The 18,469-nt window shown below is 46.1% G+C and overlaps 1 protein-coding gene across 1 annotated transcript in view; it reads right to left on the bottom strand.

Annotated features, from left to right (window-relative positions):
* NCAPG2 (non-SMC condensin II complex subunit G2) overlaps nucleotides 1–18,469 on the bottom strand; it is a 156,654-nt gene that overhangs the window by 68,421 nt on the left and 69,764 nt on the right. The window contains exons 14-16 of the mRNA XM_030550109.1: nucleotides 13,870–14,092; nucleotides 10,947–11,050; nucleotides 10,261–10,434 (exon numbers count right to left, since the gene is read on the bottom strand). Of these exons, the coding sequence (XP_030405969.1) occupies nucleotides 10,261–10,434; nucleotides 10,947–11,050; nucleotides 13,870–14,092 (501 nt within the window). The remainder of the gene's footprint in view (nucleotides 1–10,260; nucleotides 10,435–10,946; nucleotides 11,051–13,869; nucleotides 14,093–18,469) is intronic.

Consider the following 18,469-nt stretch of genomic DNA (forward strand, 5'->3'; position numbering starts at 1 on the left):
ATCTGGAAACTACAGGGTGAGAGAAGGTCGAACTACCAGATTCCCCAGGATGGAAGGTGGAAATCGCGGCCAGATGCACCCTTATCGAAGAGAGCACCAGGCCCTGCTCCTTGAGGTACCATAAGTAGTCCAAGATAATGGGGACCAATACCCCTTCAGGAATAAAGTTATGCTGGGCGCACCAATGGGAGAAGCGCTTCCACTTGGCGAGATATGTCGCCCGCGTGGAAGGCTTCCTGCTTCCCAGCAGGACCTGTTGCACTGGGGTGGAACAGAGCAATTCGGATTGGTTTAACCAGACAGCAGCCATGCTGTCAGGTGGAGGGACTGCAGGTCCAGATGGTGAAGTCTGCTGAAGTCCTGTGTTATGAGGTCCGGGCAGAGTGGCACAGGTATAAGGCCTGCTAGAGATAGGTCGAGCATCATGGTGTACCAGTGCTGCCTCGGCCACGCCAGAGCTATCACGATTAGCTGGGCCCTGTCCCTGCGGAGCTTGAGCAGGACTCTGTGGACTAGGGGAAAGGGTGGAAAGGCATAAAGTAGATGACCTTCCCAGAGAATTAGGAACACGTCCGAGAGAGAGCCTGGGGAGTGACCCTGCAGGGAGCAGAACACCTGGCATTTCCTGTTCTCTCAGGAGGCAAAGAGGTCTATCTGGGGAAAGCCCCACTTCCGGAATACTGAAAGGAGGATGTCCGGATGGATGGACCACTCGTGGGACAGGAAGGACATGCTCAGGTGATCCGCGAGAGAGTCCGGACTCCCGGGGGAAAGGAGGCTACCAGGTCTATCGAGTGGGCTATGCAGAAGTCCCACAGTCGCATCGCCTCTTGACAAAGGGGGGGAAGATCGCATCCCTCCCCGCTTGTTTATGTAATACATGGCCGTTGTGTTGTCTGTGAATACTGCAACACAACGGCTCTGTAGGTGATGCTGGAAGGTCTGGCACGCCAGTCGGACTGCTCTCAGTTCGCAGACATTGATGTGAAGCGCCAGCTCCTGAAAGGACCAAAGGCCTTGGGTGCGAAGGTGCCCTAAGTGAGCGCCCCAGCCGAGAGAGGAAGTGTCTGTTGTCAGGGACACAGAGGGCTGCGACGGATGAATGGACGACCAGCACTGTCATAAACAGATAGCTAAGAGTTAATGTTCTTTTACCTGGAAAGGAGTAACCTGAAACACCTGATCAGAGGACCAATCAGGAAACAAGACTTCTTCAAATCTGGGTGGAGGGAAGTTTGTGTGTGAGTCCTTTGTTCTTGTCTTCTGCCTGTACTCTCTCGGCTAAGAGAGGATTTTTCTGCCTCCTGCTTTTCTAATTTTCTGTTTCCAAGTTGTAAGTACAAAGATAGGAAGACCATAGGGTTGTTTTTTTATATTTACATGTGTGTAGTTGCTGGAATGTGTTAAATTGTATTCTTTGTGGATAAGGCTGTTTATTCATATTCTTTTAAGCAATTGACCCTGTATTTGTCACCTTAATACAGAGAGACCATTTTTATGTATTTTTCTTTCTTTTTACATAAAGCTTTCTTTTTAAGACCTGTTGGAGTTTTTCTTTAGGGGGGAACTCCAGGGAATTGAGTCTGTAGCTCACCAGGGAATTGGTGGGAGGAAGAAGTCAGGCGGAAATCTGTGTGTGTTAGATTTACAAGCCTGACTTTGCATACCCTCTGGGTGAAGAGGGAAGTACTTGTGTTTCCAGGACTGAAAATAGGGAGGGTGGAATCCCTCTGTTTAGATTCACGGAGCTTGCTTCTGTATATCTCTCCAGGAACCCAGGGAGGGAACACCTGGAGGGGGGGAAGGGAAATGGTTTATTCCCCTTTGTTGTGAGACTCAAGGAATTTGGGTCTTTGGGGTCCCCAGGGAAGGTTTTTGGGGGGACCAGAGTGCCCCAAAACACTAATTTTTTGGGTGGTGGCAGCTTTACCAGGTCCAAGCTGGTAACTAAGCTTGGAGGTTTTCATGCTAACACCCATATGTTGGACGCTAAGGTCCAAATCTGGGAATTATGTTATGACAAGCACACACCAGGGAGGGCGTCAGCCACCAGTCGAGGGAGCCCAGAACACTTGGTGGAACCATGATTATAATGTCTATAGCATCCCTGCATGGGATGATAGACTGAGGCGAGCCAAGTCTGAAGAGGACACATGCGCAGTCTCGCGTGCTTCGTAACGAAGGTGCATGCAGCCATGTGACCGAGGAGGCCGAGGCAGGTGCGGACAGAGGTTGTTGGGAAGCTTTGTAGTCGTTGTATAAAGGAGACTATAGCCTGAAATCGCGATAGGGGCAAGCTGGCCGTTGCAAGATTGGAGTCCAGCATGGCCCCTATGAATTCTATCCTCTGCGTAGGTAGCAGAATGGATTTGTCCAGATTGATTATCAGGCCTAGATGGGTGAATAGGGCCTTGATGACGTTTACATGAGCGGTGACTTGAGCCTCGGAGGTCCCTCGAATAAGCCAGTTGTCGAGGTATGGGAAGACATGTATTTGACGATGGTGGAGGGAGGCGGCGACTACCGCCGTACACTTTGTGAAAACCCAAGGGGCCGAGGAGAGGCCAAAGGGAAGGACCGCAAATTGGTAATGTTGATGATTCACCACAAAGCGTAGGTACCATCTGTGCGGAGGGTAAATCGCGATGTGGAAATATGCGTCCCTCATGTCGAGAGCAGCGTACCAATCTCCGGGATCCAGGGAAGGGATGATGGTTCCCAGGGATACCATGCGGAACATGAACTTTCTCATGAATTTGTTCAGTCCTCGCAGGTCCAGGATAGGCCAGAGGCCCCTTTTTGCCTTGGAAATTAGGAAATATCTGGAATAGAACCCCTTGCCCCATAATTCCTCCAGAACCTCCTCTATAGCTCCCATCGCAAGGAGCCTCAAAACCTCCTGCAGAAGGAGTTGCTCGTGAGAGAGGTCCCTGAAGAGGGACGAGGAGGGAGGGTGGGAAGGTGGGGTTGAAACAAACTGAAGACAGTAGCCACACTCCACCGTGCAGAGGACCCAACGGTCCGAAGTTAGCTGGGACCACGCAGGGAGGAATGCGGCAAGGCGGTTGGCAAACTGAAAAGGATCCTGGGAGGTCATTGGTACAGTGCTCTCGGGTGCACCCTCAAAAGTTTGGCTTCGGTCCCGCCGGTAGCTTGGTGGGACCGGAATTGTTACCCCCCTGAGGTCCAAACTGTCGTCTGCGAGAGGTATGACCTCACCTTCTGGTGAAATCTTGCCTTGGCCGAGGCGGGGGGTAGGGGCGCTGAGGTTGCAACCGGAAAGATCGTCTTTGAGTCTGCGGCATATGCATTCCCAGCGAACGCATAATTACGTGATTGTCCTTCAGACTCTGTAGCCAAGGGTCCGTCTTCTGGGAGAAGAGGCCCTGGCCATCAAAAGGTAGGTCCTGTATAGTGTACTGAAGTTCAGGTGGCAGGCCTGACACTTGCAGCCACGATATACGCCGCATGGCAATTCCAGAGGCGACGGTTCTAGCTGCCGAATCGGCGGCATCCAGCGAGGCCTGGAGGGAGGTCCGCGCAACTTTCTTCCCTTCCTCCAGGAGAGCTGTGAATTCCTAGCGGGAGTCCTGCGGGATGAGCTCTGCAAACTTCCCAACTGCCTCCCGGGTGTTGCAGCTGTACCTACTCAGGATGGCTTGCTGGTTTGTCACCCTGAGTTGGAGGCCTCCCACGGAATAGATCTTTCTCCCCAACAAATCCATTCGCCTGGCCTCCCTTGATTTAGGGGCAGGGGCTTGCTGGCCATGGTGCTCCCGTTCATTGCCGGACTGTACAACCAATGAACAAGGAGAGGGGTGTATATACAGGTACTCGTATCCTTTGGAGGGTACCATGTATTTACGTTCAACCCCTCTGGCTGTGGGCGGTACGGATGCTGGGGATTGCCAGATGGTATCCGCTCTAGCCTGGATCGAGCGGATGAAGAGGAGGGCCACCCTAGTTGGGGCCTCCGCTGACAGTATACTGACAGCCGGGTCATCCACCTCAGGAACTTCCTCTACGGGCAAGTTGATATTGAGGGTGACGCGGCGCAGAAGGTCCTGGTGTGGCCTGAGGTCGATTGGGGGCGGTCCAGATGTAGACGTCCCTGGCACCGCTGCATCCGGGGAAGAAGAGGATGAAACTCTGGGACAAGCAGGTCTTGGATCGACTCCTGGTCTTGGGGGAATGTCCTGAGGCGGCGGATCTTGTGGGTCTAGTACGTGGGCTGGAGATTCCTCCGTACCTGCCGGGGGAGGTCTGCTCACCGTGGTCTCTGGCGCCCGATGTTCAGAAGAGCCGAAGCGCAATGGTATATGCAGATCACCTTGGGTTTGGTGGTAGGCCCAAGGTGTCCAAAAGGGCCACTGATGAGGTCCCTGGTGGTTATCCGAATCCCTATATGATGCAGTGTCTGCATGGGAGGAGATCAATGGATGACGAGATGGCCACGGGGGGGCGGAGACCGTTTGATGTGGGTCTCTGCGTCCACTTGAACCATCCCTACGTGGTGCCAGAGAACAGTACCGAGAGTCGTGATGGTGCCGGGAGTGGGACCGGGACCTGCAACCAGCACGGTGCCAGGAGGTCGACCGGTGCCTGGAATCGCCATGCCGAGATCAGCTGCGAGAGGTACGGTGCCGCGAGTGGTGCCGAGATCTGGAGCAGTGCCGATAGTATCTGGATGGCGACCGGGACCTCGAACAGTGCCGTGAGTACGACCGGTACCTCGATGGGGAACGGTACCGGGACTGCAAGCGGCCAAGGGACTGGGATCGATGACGGGACCGGGAGTGCCTGCGGGACCTGGATCGGGACTGGTGGCGTTCAGTGGTACCAGGCGAAGAAGGTCTCATGAGGGCCGGCTTGCCTATTGACTGAAGAACCCGCACCGGCAGCACCGGGGGTTGAGGCAGCTCAGGCTCCATCAAGACAATCAAGTCCCATGCCGTGGAGAACGTCTCCGGAGTGGAGGGCACGATAAGCTCAACCACGGCGCATGCTGGGGAGCTGGTAAGCACCGGACTCGATGGCTCTTGCGAGGCCGGAATCCACGGTGCATAGGACGTCGGTGCCACGGCAGTTGACGGTGCCGGGCGGTCCGACTTGGCTAAGCGCTCAGACTGCGGAGTAGATATAGTAGCCGCAGGAGGCTTGTGCTTCTTGCTCCGTGGTGAGAGCGAACGGTGCTAGGTAGGAGCTTGGGCCGGTGATGGTTGATGTCGGGGAGCCTTCACTGTTGGCGTTCGCTCTGGTGCCGAAGAGGCACTTGTTCCCGGTGCCGCTGGCGGTGCCGACGACTGGGGAATCAACGCTGCCTCCATCAGAAGTTGTTTTAGGCGAATGTCCTGCTTTTTTTTAGTCCGGGGCTTGAACGCCTTACAGATGTGGCACTTGTCTGTAAGGTGGGATTCACCCAAGCACTTAAGACAGGAGTTGTGAGGGTCTCCTGTGGGCATTGGCCTATGACAGGCCGAGCATGGTTTGAAGCCCGGTGAACCGGGCACGGGCCCCGGTACCGGGCGAGGGGAAGGGGCTAACCCCCGATCCCTCTTAACTATCTACAATAACTACTACAGAACTAATAACTAAACAGTATCAGAGGGGTAGCCGTGTTAGTCTGGATCTGTAAAAGCAGCAAAGAATCCTGTGGCACCTTATACACTAACAGACGTTTTGGAGCATGAGCTTTCGTGGGTGAATACCAACTTCCTCAGATGCAAGGCACTGCATTTAGCCGTATGGAGTGGAAACCCATCAACCTCATGAAGAAACTTGCACAAATACAGACTTGCATCTGAGGAAGTGGGTATTCACCCACGAAAGCTCATGCTCCAAAACGTCTGTTAGTCTATAAGGTGCCACAGGATTCTTTGCTGCAATAACTAAACATTAACTATACTTGAAGAAATCGAACTATATACACAATTACAATAGAAACGAGCGAATCGCTAGGGAGGTGGAGATCAGCTAAGCTGCGCTCCACTGTTCCAATGACCGACATGGGCGGTAAGAAGGAACTGAGGAGCGGAGGGGCTGGCAGGGGTATATAGCCAGCACCATAGCGGTGCCACTCCAGGGGGCGCCCTGCCAGCTCTCCAAGTGATGCTAGGGTAAAAATTTCCGACGAACGTGCACGCAGTGCGTGCACACCTAACTGGAATGGATATGAGCAAGCACTCGAAGAAGAAACTTCTCATATGACTTAACACTGAATATTTGTTCTGCAGGGGAGCCTCAAGAGCCAGTGCTTTTTGCTACTTCCTACCATGGTGCCAAGAGAACAAGAACACGTGCACTCCCAGCAAGAGAGCTCTAGGATGATAATCAAAAGAGAACAAATAATTATATATCTGTTTCTGTTTCAATACTTAAAAATATAAGGGCTCATCTGCCAGACTCTGTGAAATTATAGAACACTCTCTCTTGTTTAGGAAATTCCAAGGACCTCACTCCAGCCACTTTTTAGCTCATGGCATCACCCAGACACCACATGAAAACACAACTGCGGAAAGACAGACAAGGGATATGCGCACATATGCCAGACAAGCACTAGAATTGAAAATAAATTCATTCTCACATATATATATATATATATATATACACACATACACACACACACTATATATATACATATACATACATATACACACACACATATATATATATATATATATACACACATACACACACACATATATATATACATACACACACACACACACACACACACACACACACACGCACACGCGCAGGTGACATAGTGTAGTGGTTAAGAGCGCCGCCCTTTGATACGGGAGACCAGGGTTCAAATCCCGGTTGGTACCCCTAACGCGTCACCTGCCTACCTCAAATATGAGAGCAACACGAACTAGGAGAGCCATACCGGCTCGGACGTCGCCTGGATTAACAAGGTCCGCGCCAGATGTCGAGGAACCAGGACAATCAGACGATAAGTGGGCTACTGGAACAAACCATTCATGGACGAGACAAGAGAACCTGGAACTGATGGAATGCTACTATAACAGTAGACCTAAGGAGAGGGGATATATGAAACGTATGAGGGGGCTATGGATAGACAAAAGACCTACATCCCCACTTACTGAGAAACAGCTAGTTACCCAACGCTTCAACATAGTAAAGAAGAAGCTGCTCTCACAGCTTGAGATAGACCAACTCCACATTACCTCCCAGACTCAAGAAGGCCTGGAAGAACAAGTGAATATGCAGCCCACTCCTGAAGCTGAAACTTCACTGCCACCCCCTCCATTGCAGAACACAGCAGCTGATATGAGGCATAAGATCATGGAGAAACTAGCTACAGTCAATCCTCGAGACCAATTACCAAGGCTCAGTGGAGAAGTACCATCAGATAGTATTGTTAGAAGATGCCAATAGGGCCCTCATGACAATCCCTACTACCACCATAACTCAAACCAATGAACTGGTATATGCTACAGCCTCTGTAATCCTGGAGATGCTTGGCTGTACGATCAAGAACAACAACAGTATATACCCTCCCTGGAAAATGAGGTTGGAGGATAAGACCAAGGCGACTCGGAGAGAAGTTAGTCAGCTGGTGGAACTACAGAAGGGTGTAGAGATTAAGGATAAGACTCGGCTACTGAAAAAATACAAGGGGCCTGACTCCATCTGAAGCCCCAGAGACTGCTAAACAAAGGCTCACAGCACTGGCTACCAGGTTAAGGAGATACACTAGAGAAGCAGAGGCCAAAAAAGTAAATGCCCTGTTCTCTAAAGAACCATCTAAGGTGTACTCCCAATTACAGTGCAACAACACAATAACAGCAGAAACTGAACAGTACTGGAAGAACATATGGGAGAAAGAGAAGACTCATAACACCAGTGCAAAGTGTCTGCAGGACCTGAGAACAGAGCACAGCAATCTCCCAGAACAGAAATCAGTTACCATCACAGTAGATGACATCCAACAGTGGGTCAAGAACATGAAGAGCTGGACAGCACCAGGACCAGACATGATCCACACCTACTGGCTAAAGAAACTAACAGCAGTGCATGAACGCTAGCAGCACAGATGAACCAGCTGCTAGCCGCAGGCTCTCACCCAAACTGGCTAACACAAGGAAGGACGGTGCTGATCATGAAAGTCCCCTGCAAGGGAATAGAACCAGCCAATAACCTGCCTCCCCACAACATGGAAAATCCTATCAGGTATCATAGCCGCCAAGCTACAGAACCATAGGGGCCAGTACATGAGCACAGCTCAGAAGGGCATTGGGAACACCACCAGAGGCTCAAAACACCAGTTGCTCATAGACAGAGCAGTCACCCAAGACTCGAGGTCTAGACAGACCAATCTGAGCACAGCCTGGATTGACTACAGGAAAGCCTACGACTCAATGCCGCACACGTGGATCTTTCAATGTCTGCTGCTATACAAAGTCAATAGGATACTAAGGACCTTCCTCAAGAACTCAATGGGGGACTATGGAAGACGACACTGGAAATCAACTCAAGGCAGCTTGCACAAGTGGCCATCAAGTGCGGCATATACCAAGGTGATGCACTGTCTCCACTGCTGTTCTGCATAGGCCTAAACCCCCTCAGCCAGATAATTACAAGGACTGGATATGGGTATGGGTTTAGGAGTGGAACTACCATCAGCCACCTCCTCTACATGGATGACATCAAGCTGTATGCTAAGAATGAACGAGACATCGACTCACTAATCCACCTGACGCGGATTTACAGTGAGGATATTGGAATGTCATTCGGACTGGAGAAGTGTGGCCGGATGGTAGTGAAGAGAGGGAAGGTAGTCAAGACTGATGGGGTGGAACTACCAGCGGGCCACATAGCAGACATACAGACCAGCTACAAGTACCTTGGCGTCCCACAGTCACATGGAAACCACGATGAGGAGGCAAGGAAGACAGCAACATCAAGTATCATCAAAGGATAAGACAGGTCCTGAAGAGCCAGCTCAGTGGGAAAAACAAGATCCATGCCACTAACAGATACGCCCTGCCGGTTATCAGATACCCTGCTGGTATAGTGAGCTGGCCAAAGGAGGACATGGAGGCTGCCGATGTGAAGACCCGGAAGCTCTTCATAATGCACGGAGGTTTCCACCCCAAGTCCAACACCCAGAGACTGTATACCAGCAGGAAAGAAGGCGGGCGGGGCTTGGTGAGCATCAAAGCCACTGTCCTGGACGAAACACGAAGCATCCAGGAGTACATCAGTAAGATGGCCCCCAAAGATGAGCTGCTGAGAGAATGCCTGAGGCAGCAGCAGACATGGGAGGAAGACCAAGCAGAAGAAGTGCCATGGCAAGACAAGATCCTGCATGGGATGTACCATCGACAGATAGCTGAGGTGGCTGACATTGGGAAATCCTACCAGTGGCTGGAAAGGGCTGGACTAAAAGACAGCACTGAGGCACTGATCATAGCAGCACAGGAACAGGCACTGAGCACCAGATCCATTGAAGCAGGGGCCTACCATATAAGAGAGGACCCAAGGTGCAGACTGTGCAGAGAGGCCTCAGAGACAGTCCAACACATAGTGGCAGGATGTAAGATGCAGGCAGGAACAGCATACACTGAACGGCACAACCAAGTGGCTGGCATTGTACAGGAACATCTGCACAGTGTATGTGCTAGATCCTCCCAAGACCAGATGGGAGATTCCACAGAAGGTTGTGGAGAATAGCAGGGCTAAGATTCTGTGGGACTTCCAGATCCAGACGGACAAGCAGGTACTGGCCAATCAACCAGACATTGTGGTAATAGATAAGGACCAGAAGACAGCGATGGTGATAGATATAGCAGTGCCAAGTGACAGCAACATCAGGAAGAAGGAGTATGAGAAGCTGCAGAAGTACCAGGGCCTGAAAGAGGAACTAGAGAGGATGTGGAAAGTGAAGGCCAAAGTGGTCCCAGTGGTGGTAGGAGCACTCGAGGCTGTGACTCCTAAGCTGGGTGAGTGGCTCCAACAGATCCCAGGAACAACATCAGAGCTCTCTGTCCAGAAGAGTGCAGTGCTAGAAACAGCTAAGATACTGCGCAGAACCCTCAAACTCCCAGGCCTCTGGTAGAGGACCCGAGTTTGAGGAAGACACATACCACCCATAGGGGTGAGAGGAGGGTTTTTTTTTATTTTTTATTTATATTTATTTTTTATTTATTTATTTATTTATTACACACACACAGGAAGTCATTCATCTGTATTTTAAATTTGCCACAATTTTTAACCTATGATATTAAAGTTTACCTTAAAAACTCTAAAATATTCTGGTAGTACAGAGGCAAACTTTCTGATTGTGTAACCTTTGGCTTCTTCATTGTGATCAAGGGCTTTGTGAATACTTCTCCAGAGAATTACAGTAATCTCCAGTAAACTTGCCATGGCAGCCACATCGTTTATTGACAACACATTATTTAGCATCTGAAATGCAAACATTTGGAGATTAAAATAGCTAACACTGTATAATATGAATGCAGGTTAAAATTATGTGTCAAAAATTGAAAATCTTTTTCTGAACTCTTCATTTAACAAAGGAGCTATGTTTACTGTAGGGGATGTGAATGCCACAATTCAGACTTAATCTGTGCATAAATACAGTCATTTTGATAGATCCATATTTGAATAAATACAATTGCAAAATAATTTCTACTATTGTATACTTACAATAACCATCAGCATGAGATAAGCACCCATTTTAAGTATTCCTGGAATTCCTCCCAGTTTACTCCTGCTACTCGACCTATTTGTCGCTCTCTCACGTAACAGTAGTGGCCTGATAGCCACTATTTCCTATCTTCCTATCCCTAGAGATCCCCATTTGTTCCCCTTATGGTCTCCCTCTTTCATGTTCACTTTCCGGTCTGTCACAACACAAGTGCTATTTTAAAAAGTTGTTAGTGCTCAGCATAAAGTGAAAGCTTTATTTTACTTACACTTATATTCTCCTTTTCACTTTCTTCATCATCATCTTGATTTTCTTTTATTGATCTCTGGATGCAGGCATTCAAGCAGCGCCGAATAGTGAGCATGAATTTAGCTAAATTTTAAAAGTAGATAATTTAGACAATCATTCCACTTAAGAACCCTTTATCAGCAACAGATATTACAGGTAATTACATACATTATTTGGGGAAGTGGGAGATAAGAAGCAGACACAGCTAGTATATAAGATACCAAATCCATTAAAAGTAAATTTAATATATTTAAATATGAAACACTTGTGGCTTAAGTAATTATCACCCTTTCTGATCCAAGCATTGCAAACAAAAACAACAACAAAAAATACACAGTCCCTTCGTGTGGTATTTCTCTCCAGAATTTATTTGGAATGGCTATTACTTCAATGGACTAGTCTCAAAACATGATGGCTGTGACACAGAGGCTCCTTGGCAACGGGTCCCATTATTTGCAAACTCTCACCTCAGAGCTAAGACACTCACTGCACCAAACTCTGTCTTACAGGAGATTTATCCATAATGAGTAACGTATAAGGTATCTACAGAAAACTCCTGGTCAAGACTCAATCGTTGTGAGATGTATGCATATATGGATAATATTTAAAGAATAAATGTATTTATATTGAAAGTATGCTTTATGGACTTAGAGTAAAAACTGAGCCTGGTCTAGACTAGAAGATTAGTTTCTTGAGTTACAGTGGTTAGGGCATGAAAAATCCACAGCAGAGTGGCATTGTTAAACCAACCTAACCCCTCAGTGCAAACTGCACTAGGTCAATGGAAAAATTCTTCTATTGACCTAGCTACTTTCTCTTGAGGAAATAAATAACCTAGGATGATGGGTAGCATTTTAAATGTAGATGTATCCTAAGTCATCTAAGTAGTGTGTCTTGGTGAAGATTCATTCAAGTAAGAGGGAGCTGTCACTCAGACAGCGAGGTAATGAAAGGCTCTATTATCTACCCTTGCAAATAAGAACAATGGAAAGCCATCAAAGACAACAGCAAAAAATATAAACCACTTGGTCGTGACAAGGAACATTATAGCAGGCAGATCACCACCCTGGTTATGAATAATGTAAAGAAAGGTTCTGCATTCATTGAAGACATCCTTTAAGGAGCAGGGGACTTTCATGAATGTTTGGATCCTGATTCTTGTGAAACCAGCCAGCTCTCCACAGCGTTGAACTTTCTGGGGGTAGGAGGCCTACTTTATTATATAGGAAAGGTAATTATTGACAAGAGTAGACCTAGGTTCACATTTTATTATTTTGTTTTGTGTTGTTCCCATCACTTTCTCTCACTTCTCGTTAAATCTTTATTCTTTCTTAAACAAATCTACTTTTGTTTTATTGTAAGTGCTTACAAGTGCTGTGTGGTTTACAGGAATAATGGTTTAAGATAAAACTGGTAATCTCGGGTACACTGCACCTTTGGAGACTGATGATCTGGAATTTCTGTGAATAACCAATGTCAGAGGCTTGAAAACAAGAAGGAATAATTCCAAGGGACTCAGGGTGCACCTATTGTTAACCTGCTATGTGAAGTTACGCTGGCATAGTCCGGAGAAGAGAGGTCGAGTGGCTGAAAGTCTGGTTGGTGTCAGGGAGAGGACATCCAGCTACCACAAGGAAGACTTCCTCTCCCTGGAGGAGGGGGTAAAAGTAACTGGGTCTTATGTGCTCTGAGACATAAATCCACAATATTTATAGAACACATAATTAGGCTACTATCTTTGAAATCTGTCAGTGACCACATAATCACCCTCATCTCTAGAATGCATGTGTAGGGATTGTTCTTTGGGTGATCGGATGTCTTGAGCATGGAATCACTCTGTGCAGGTGTTTTTAGTTGCTACCGATCTATAGCTCTGCTCTTGTTTGATGATGATAACAGTCAGCGATGTGTGTGTTCCCTCTGCGTGCTGTCCTGGCTCTGTGCAGATAGCTGACACAGCAAACCCTGAGAGAACCCCCAAAGACCACAGACTCTAGTAAAGTATGAAGGAACCCGAGCCAGGTTTATTGTCAAACAAAGCACAGTAACAGTTTCCTATAGACTCTATAGGACATATACGAATATGTGCCCCCCTGCCAATGGACACAGATCAGTCAGTGGCGGGACTTTCCACTGCCCCCTCAGCTGACCAAAGACGCACACTTTGGGACTACTTTTATACAGTTACAGGAGAGATTACTTATCCCTACTGATGTATTGAGGTACAGCCTCTTGGTTCATTAGGGTGCTGTCTCACCTTTGATCATGTTGTTCCAGACATACAGATCTATTCATCATGCTGTCCTGTCTTTAAGATGCACTTGCCTGTTCCTTGTTATGTCTATGGAGTGTCCTTGTATCAGGCTGTCCGGGTGCCATCTTGGCACAAGTTCCTCTTATTAGCCCTTATGTGTGAACACACCTGCTTCTAACAACCCTCTTTTCACCAATTTCTGTGAGTGAGGCCTGCCTCTGACTTACAGCCCAGCTTTTGCTTAGCAGTGCCTGGAAGTACTTTGGTTCAGGCTTTAGGCCTCAGACTAGGCCTCTGACACAAGAGTTTATGTTTCAGGGCCTCATCTTACTACAGCAGGTTCTTTATTTTTTTCTGACATTAGCAGGTTCTGGAAATAAAACCACTCTCCTGGTTTGCTTGCTGGCACGGATTCAATAGCATTCTTTGCTAGAAAGAAAAACTTCCTGCAATGTATCTCCCTGATACTGCTGGTCGAAAAACAATTTTCAACTAGGGAAATTTGGAAAAAAATTTCAGAAGAGGAGACTTTTGTAGAGTCAGCCACTTGACAATACTGAAGGCCCCCAAGTACTGGAGACAAATTAAGTGTTAAACGAGTAATATAAAATTGATATTTCCAGGACTCTTGTAGTGTCCAATACTTTACCTATGTTGGTGGGAGCAGTATACTCATAAGCATACCGATAGAATTTTCTGGCTGCTGCGGGATTCATCTGGATTAGCGTAACACAGCGTTCACACCATACCTCCTCAGGTTGATTAACAGGCAAGAAAGAGTTGAATAGGAGATTTACTAAGCGGCGTGACACAGGACGTGAATCAACTTCAAGGCGAGTCAGAAGATGCTCCATAGGACAAATTTTCCAGAACTTTTTGTTTGTTTGTTTGTTTAAAGTGAGAAGGGGAGGAAGTTAAAGGGACAATAGAAGAGGGGAAAAAGAAAAGATATTACAATTTTTTTTGTTAAGTGTACTTTCTGCACCAAAATATTGACTCTGAACAAAACTAAAATGTATTGTTTAAAAGTAAAATAGTAAAATCCATAGCGCTATTTAGCACCAGTACTGTAGCATTATTCAGGAGCAATATAGCATATCAAGTGTATTAGTCAAATTCCAACTCACGCAATTACAATCTGGTGTACCTAAAATTCTTGATGCAGTTCAGTTTAATAAGGAAGAATTTCTTACCTGCAGTAGTAAGACTTCGAAAATATCACCGCAAAAACTATTATTCAGGAATTTTACTCATGTCTCACACTCCCAACTTCAGAGAGGGTAGAATTCCCTACCTATGAAAATTTTAGGTACTGAGGCAGCTGTAAGAGTGACTAGTGCATAAGCTCCCTTTCAGATATACCCACCAAAGGTTAGCCCATGCCACCAGTCACCACCTCAGTCCTGTCTCAATTACTGCATTACAGACATGTAATGCAGAAAGTAAATTCTTAGTTATGCCAATACTAATGCTACTACGCTATATCTGTCATTTTTGTGGCAAGGTCTTGAATTAATCAGGTCTATGCTTTTAGATATGGGATTTCAAAAAAGTTCTGCAATTGTTATTAGGCACTGAAAAATATTCTCTTCTGGCTCATTGACTGCAGCAGTATTTCCCTTGTGGTAACAAAATATAGTGTTACTGCATGCAGCTCAATAGATCAGCCTCTCCTAATAATCGCTTTGCTAACAACTGCTTAGTCAAACCATAATTTTCCAACATCCAAGACTTAACAAAAGTACACATTTCCTATTTCAAAAATAAAAAACAACAACAACAAAAAAAAATCTGGTTACTAACCTTTCATAACTGTTGTTCCTCGATGTTGCACATGTCCATTCCAGGTGTGTGTGCACCCTGTGCAGAGTCATTAGAATTTTTTTTCTTCAGTGGTACCCATCAGGGCAGCTTAAGCCCTTTCTTCTGCCATGCACCAGTGCCAGAATGAAGGGCTCACCCGCCCCTGAGATCCCACAGTTCCTTCTTGCTGGACCACTCCGAAGCAAAGGGCTAGGAGGGTAGGTCATGGAATGGACATGTACAACACCTCTCTATGAACAACAGTTATGAAAGTTTTCAGAGAGGCAGCCGTGTTACTCTGTTTCAGCAAAAACAAACTAGGAGTCTTGTGGCACCTTAAAGGCTAACCTTTATCAGACCATAAGCTTTCGTGAAAGGCTAGAAACAATTTTTTCTTTGAGTGATTGCACATGTATATTCCACTCTGACTCACAAGCCATAACGTACAATGAGTTTATGTACACAGACTGGAGTACAATTTGTCCAAATTTAGCATCATTTCTGGAGTACCGAGTACTGGCATAATAGGATGCAAAAGGTATGAACTGAAAACTAGACTGCCATTCTACAAATGTCCTGGATTCCGATTTGAGCAAGGAACACTGTAGAGACTGACTGTCATATCATGGAATGTGAGGTCAGTCTGTCCCACAGGGAAATGCCTACCAGATCATAAACATGAAGGCAGAAAGTTATCCAAAACATAATTCTTTGTCAGGAGACCCTTCATTGTCAGGGCCAGGATGACCCTTCATTCTGTCTACTATGGTCACCAATAGCTGGGTTCACAAACAAAACACTTTAGTCCTCCCTACATAGGATGCCAACACTCTGACATTTAAGGTGTGCAAATGTTGCTCCTCTATTGGCATGTGATTTGGGGTAAAATGTAGGAAAGTAAATCAACTGGTTAATATGAAAATTAAATATCACTTTTGAGAGAAATCTTAGATGAGGGCACGAGTACACCTTATCCTTAAAAGAGTATTGTATAAGGTGGTTCGGATGTCAGAGCACACAATTTGGCTACCTTCCTGTCTGAAGCGATAGTTACCAGGAAAGGCACCTTTAGAGATAAGTGCAGTAAGGAACATGTTGTTAGAGGATCAAACGGTGGCCCCATGAACTTTGACAAATCTAAAGTTCAAGTTCTGGTAGGGATAGATGCCCTTATTTGAGGGTACAATATTTCCAGTCTCTTCACAAATCTGATTGTTATATCATTAGAAAATATAGAATGATTATCCACATAGGGATGGAAAACTGATATTGCTACCAAAATAATTTGGTAGAAGATTTCTTTGATAGAAGAACCATTAAAGACTGCTGTTTTAGGTGCAATAAATAGTCCAGAATATGCTGGATAGAGGATTGCATTGGCGAGACCCCAAACTGACAAGACCAGACAGAAAAAGGCCTCCATTTTTGACATGTAAGCAGCTCTGGCAGCTCATTGCAGAAAAATTCCCAGGGAGGGAAAAGGACATGGAGAGCAAGCCTGCTTCAGTCAAGTGAAGAAGGAAGGTCCTTAGGGACAGTGCTGGAGAGTGAGCCCACCCTGCATTCACCCTGCAGCGGTAGCTCTGTATGTCGTGCTCTGGCACATTAAGTCGCAGCACTGCTCAGTTTTGGCGCAGTTGCCCCTCTGTTATCATGACGGAGGAGTGGCCAGGCCAAACCTGGGCAACACTGTGATCCCGTGCACCAGGGTTTTTTTAGTTTTATGGTGTTTTATTTTGTTATTTCGCATCTGCGAAATATATGAGGCTCTAAATATGTGGCTCCAGGCTTTACTTACCACACACTATTCAAACCCTGCCCAGAAGGCAGAATTATTGATCTCCTCAGACTTTTTCTATGGTACCCTTCACAAACATTAATATTCTCTTTTCACATTATCCCTCTGAAATGAGAGGGTAGGATCATCCACATTTTATAGATGGGGAACTGAAGCAGAGAGAGATTCGGGTCAGAAGTACCCACTAATTTTCTGTGCCCAATTTGAGAAACTTAGGACTTGATTTTTTGAGAATATGTAGCATAATACAGCAATTATTATGTTCAAAGCATGATTTCAGTTGAAGTCAATGGGAGCTCTGAGTGTTTAGTACTTCTGCAAGTCATACCCCAGGGTCTCAAGACAGGCACCCAGAAAATACAGAACACAATTATTAGTGGCTCTCTCTGAAAAATTTGGTTAAGTGACTTCCTACCATCATATATGAACTCTGTGGCAGAAGCCTGAATAGAACCCAATTCTACAGCATTCATCAGCTGCCTCAACTGTGAGACCAACTTTCTCTTTCTGAAATGCCCTGCCTCATTCACCACACACCCTCCATCTTCGGCAACAAATGAGGCAGGAGTCCTACAGATAACTGCCTGTTTTACTACACAACTTGATTGATCCAGTGGGGGGGAAACGTGAACATGTAATTAAGGACCGATATAATGCACAGGCAGGCTTAATACTGGCATTTTCTAGTGTGCTTGAAACTTAATAATGTTCTTTTAATATTGCCTTTTTTAATAAGGCTAGGAAGTTGCACACAGAAAACCTAAACACACCCAAACAAATTCTATCACGTGCCAACACATTAACAACTACAGATCAGACAGGCTCCCAATTCTCAGTTCCAGTGCCTGGATCTGGCACAGCCTGGAGCAACCAGGAACTGCAATTGCAGGGGAAGTTCTGCTCAATCAGCTGAAGTTCTGGGATGCAGCATATTCTTAATAAGCAACTTTAATAATAGGCAATTTTATGAGCCCCCATCCTTTCACATATTTATACCTGCTCCTGTATTTTTTACTTCATACATCTGATGAAGTGGGCTGTAGCCCACGAAAGCTTATACCCAAATAAATCTGTTCATCTTTAAGGTGTCACAAGGACTCCTTGTTGTTTTTGCTGATACAGACTAACATGGCTATCACTGAAACCTTTAATAAAATAAATGATTCATACTCTAATAGCAATAACCATGTCAGCATGGACACTTGTACTACAGGATACTGGAGCATTTTTAGGATGGCTGAACCTCATACCTCTTGGTAAACCTAAAGTATGTGACAGCGCATGACCACTGTGGATTTTCATATTGGAAACTAAAATAATACAGCCCCATTCCCAGAAATTGCTGCTCTTGGCCCAAGATACACGTTGACATGAAATTTGAAATTTTCTGTCTTTTCAAATCTCAAAATCTTATTAAAATTTAAAATATGAAAAAAACATTGATAGATGAGATTTGCAAACAAGTCTAGAATCATGTCCTCTAAGACTAGTATTAGCATCACAGTGATCTTTCTGCCACTCCATGCTAGCTTTACTGAAGAGAGGGCTATTGGGAAATCCTGCTTTGGCATCAGTATTTTAGTTAGACCCAGACTTCACAAACTTTTTCAGAGTAGGGTCTATTTCAGAGGTGACACCTCCTCTGTTT

This window comes from Gopherus evgoodei, chromosome 2 (assembly GCF_007399415.2).
Source record: "Gopherus evgoodei ecotype Sinaloan lineage chromosome 2, rGopEvg1_v1.p, whole genome shotgun sequence".
NCBI classification, from domain to species: Eukaryota; Metazoa; Chordata; order Testudines; family Testudinidae; genus Gopherus; species Gopherus evgoodei.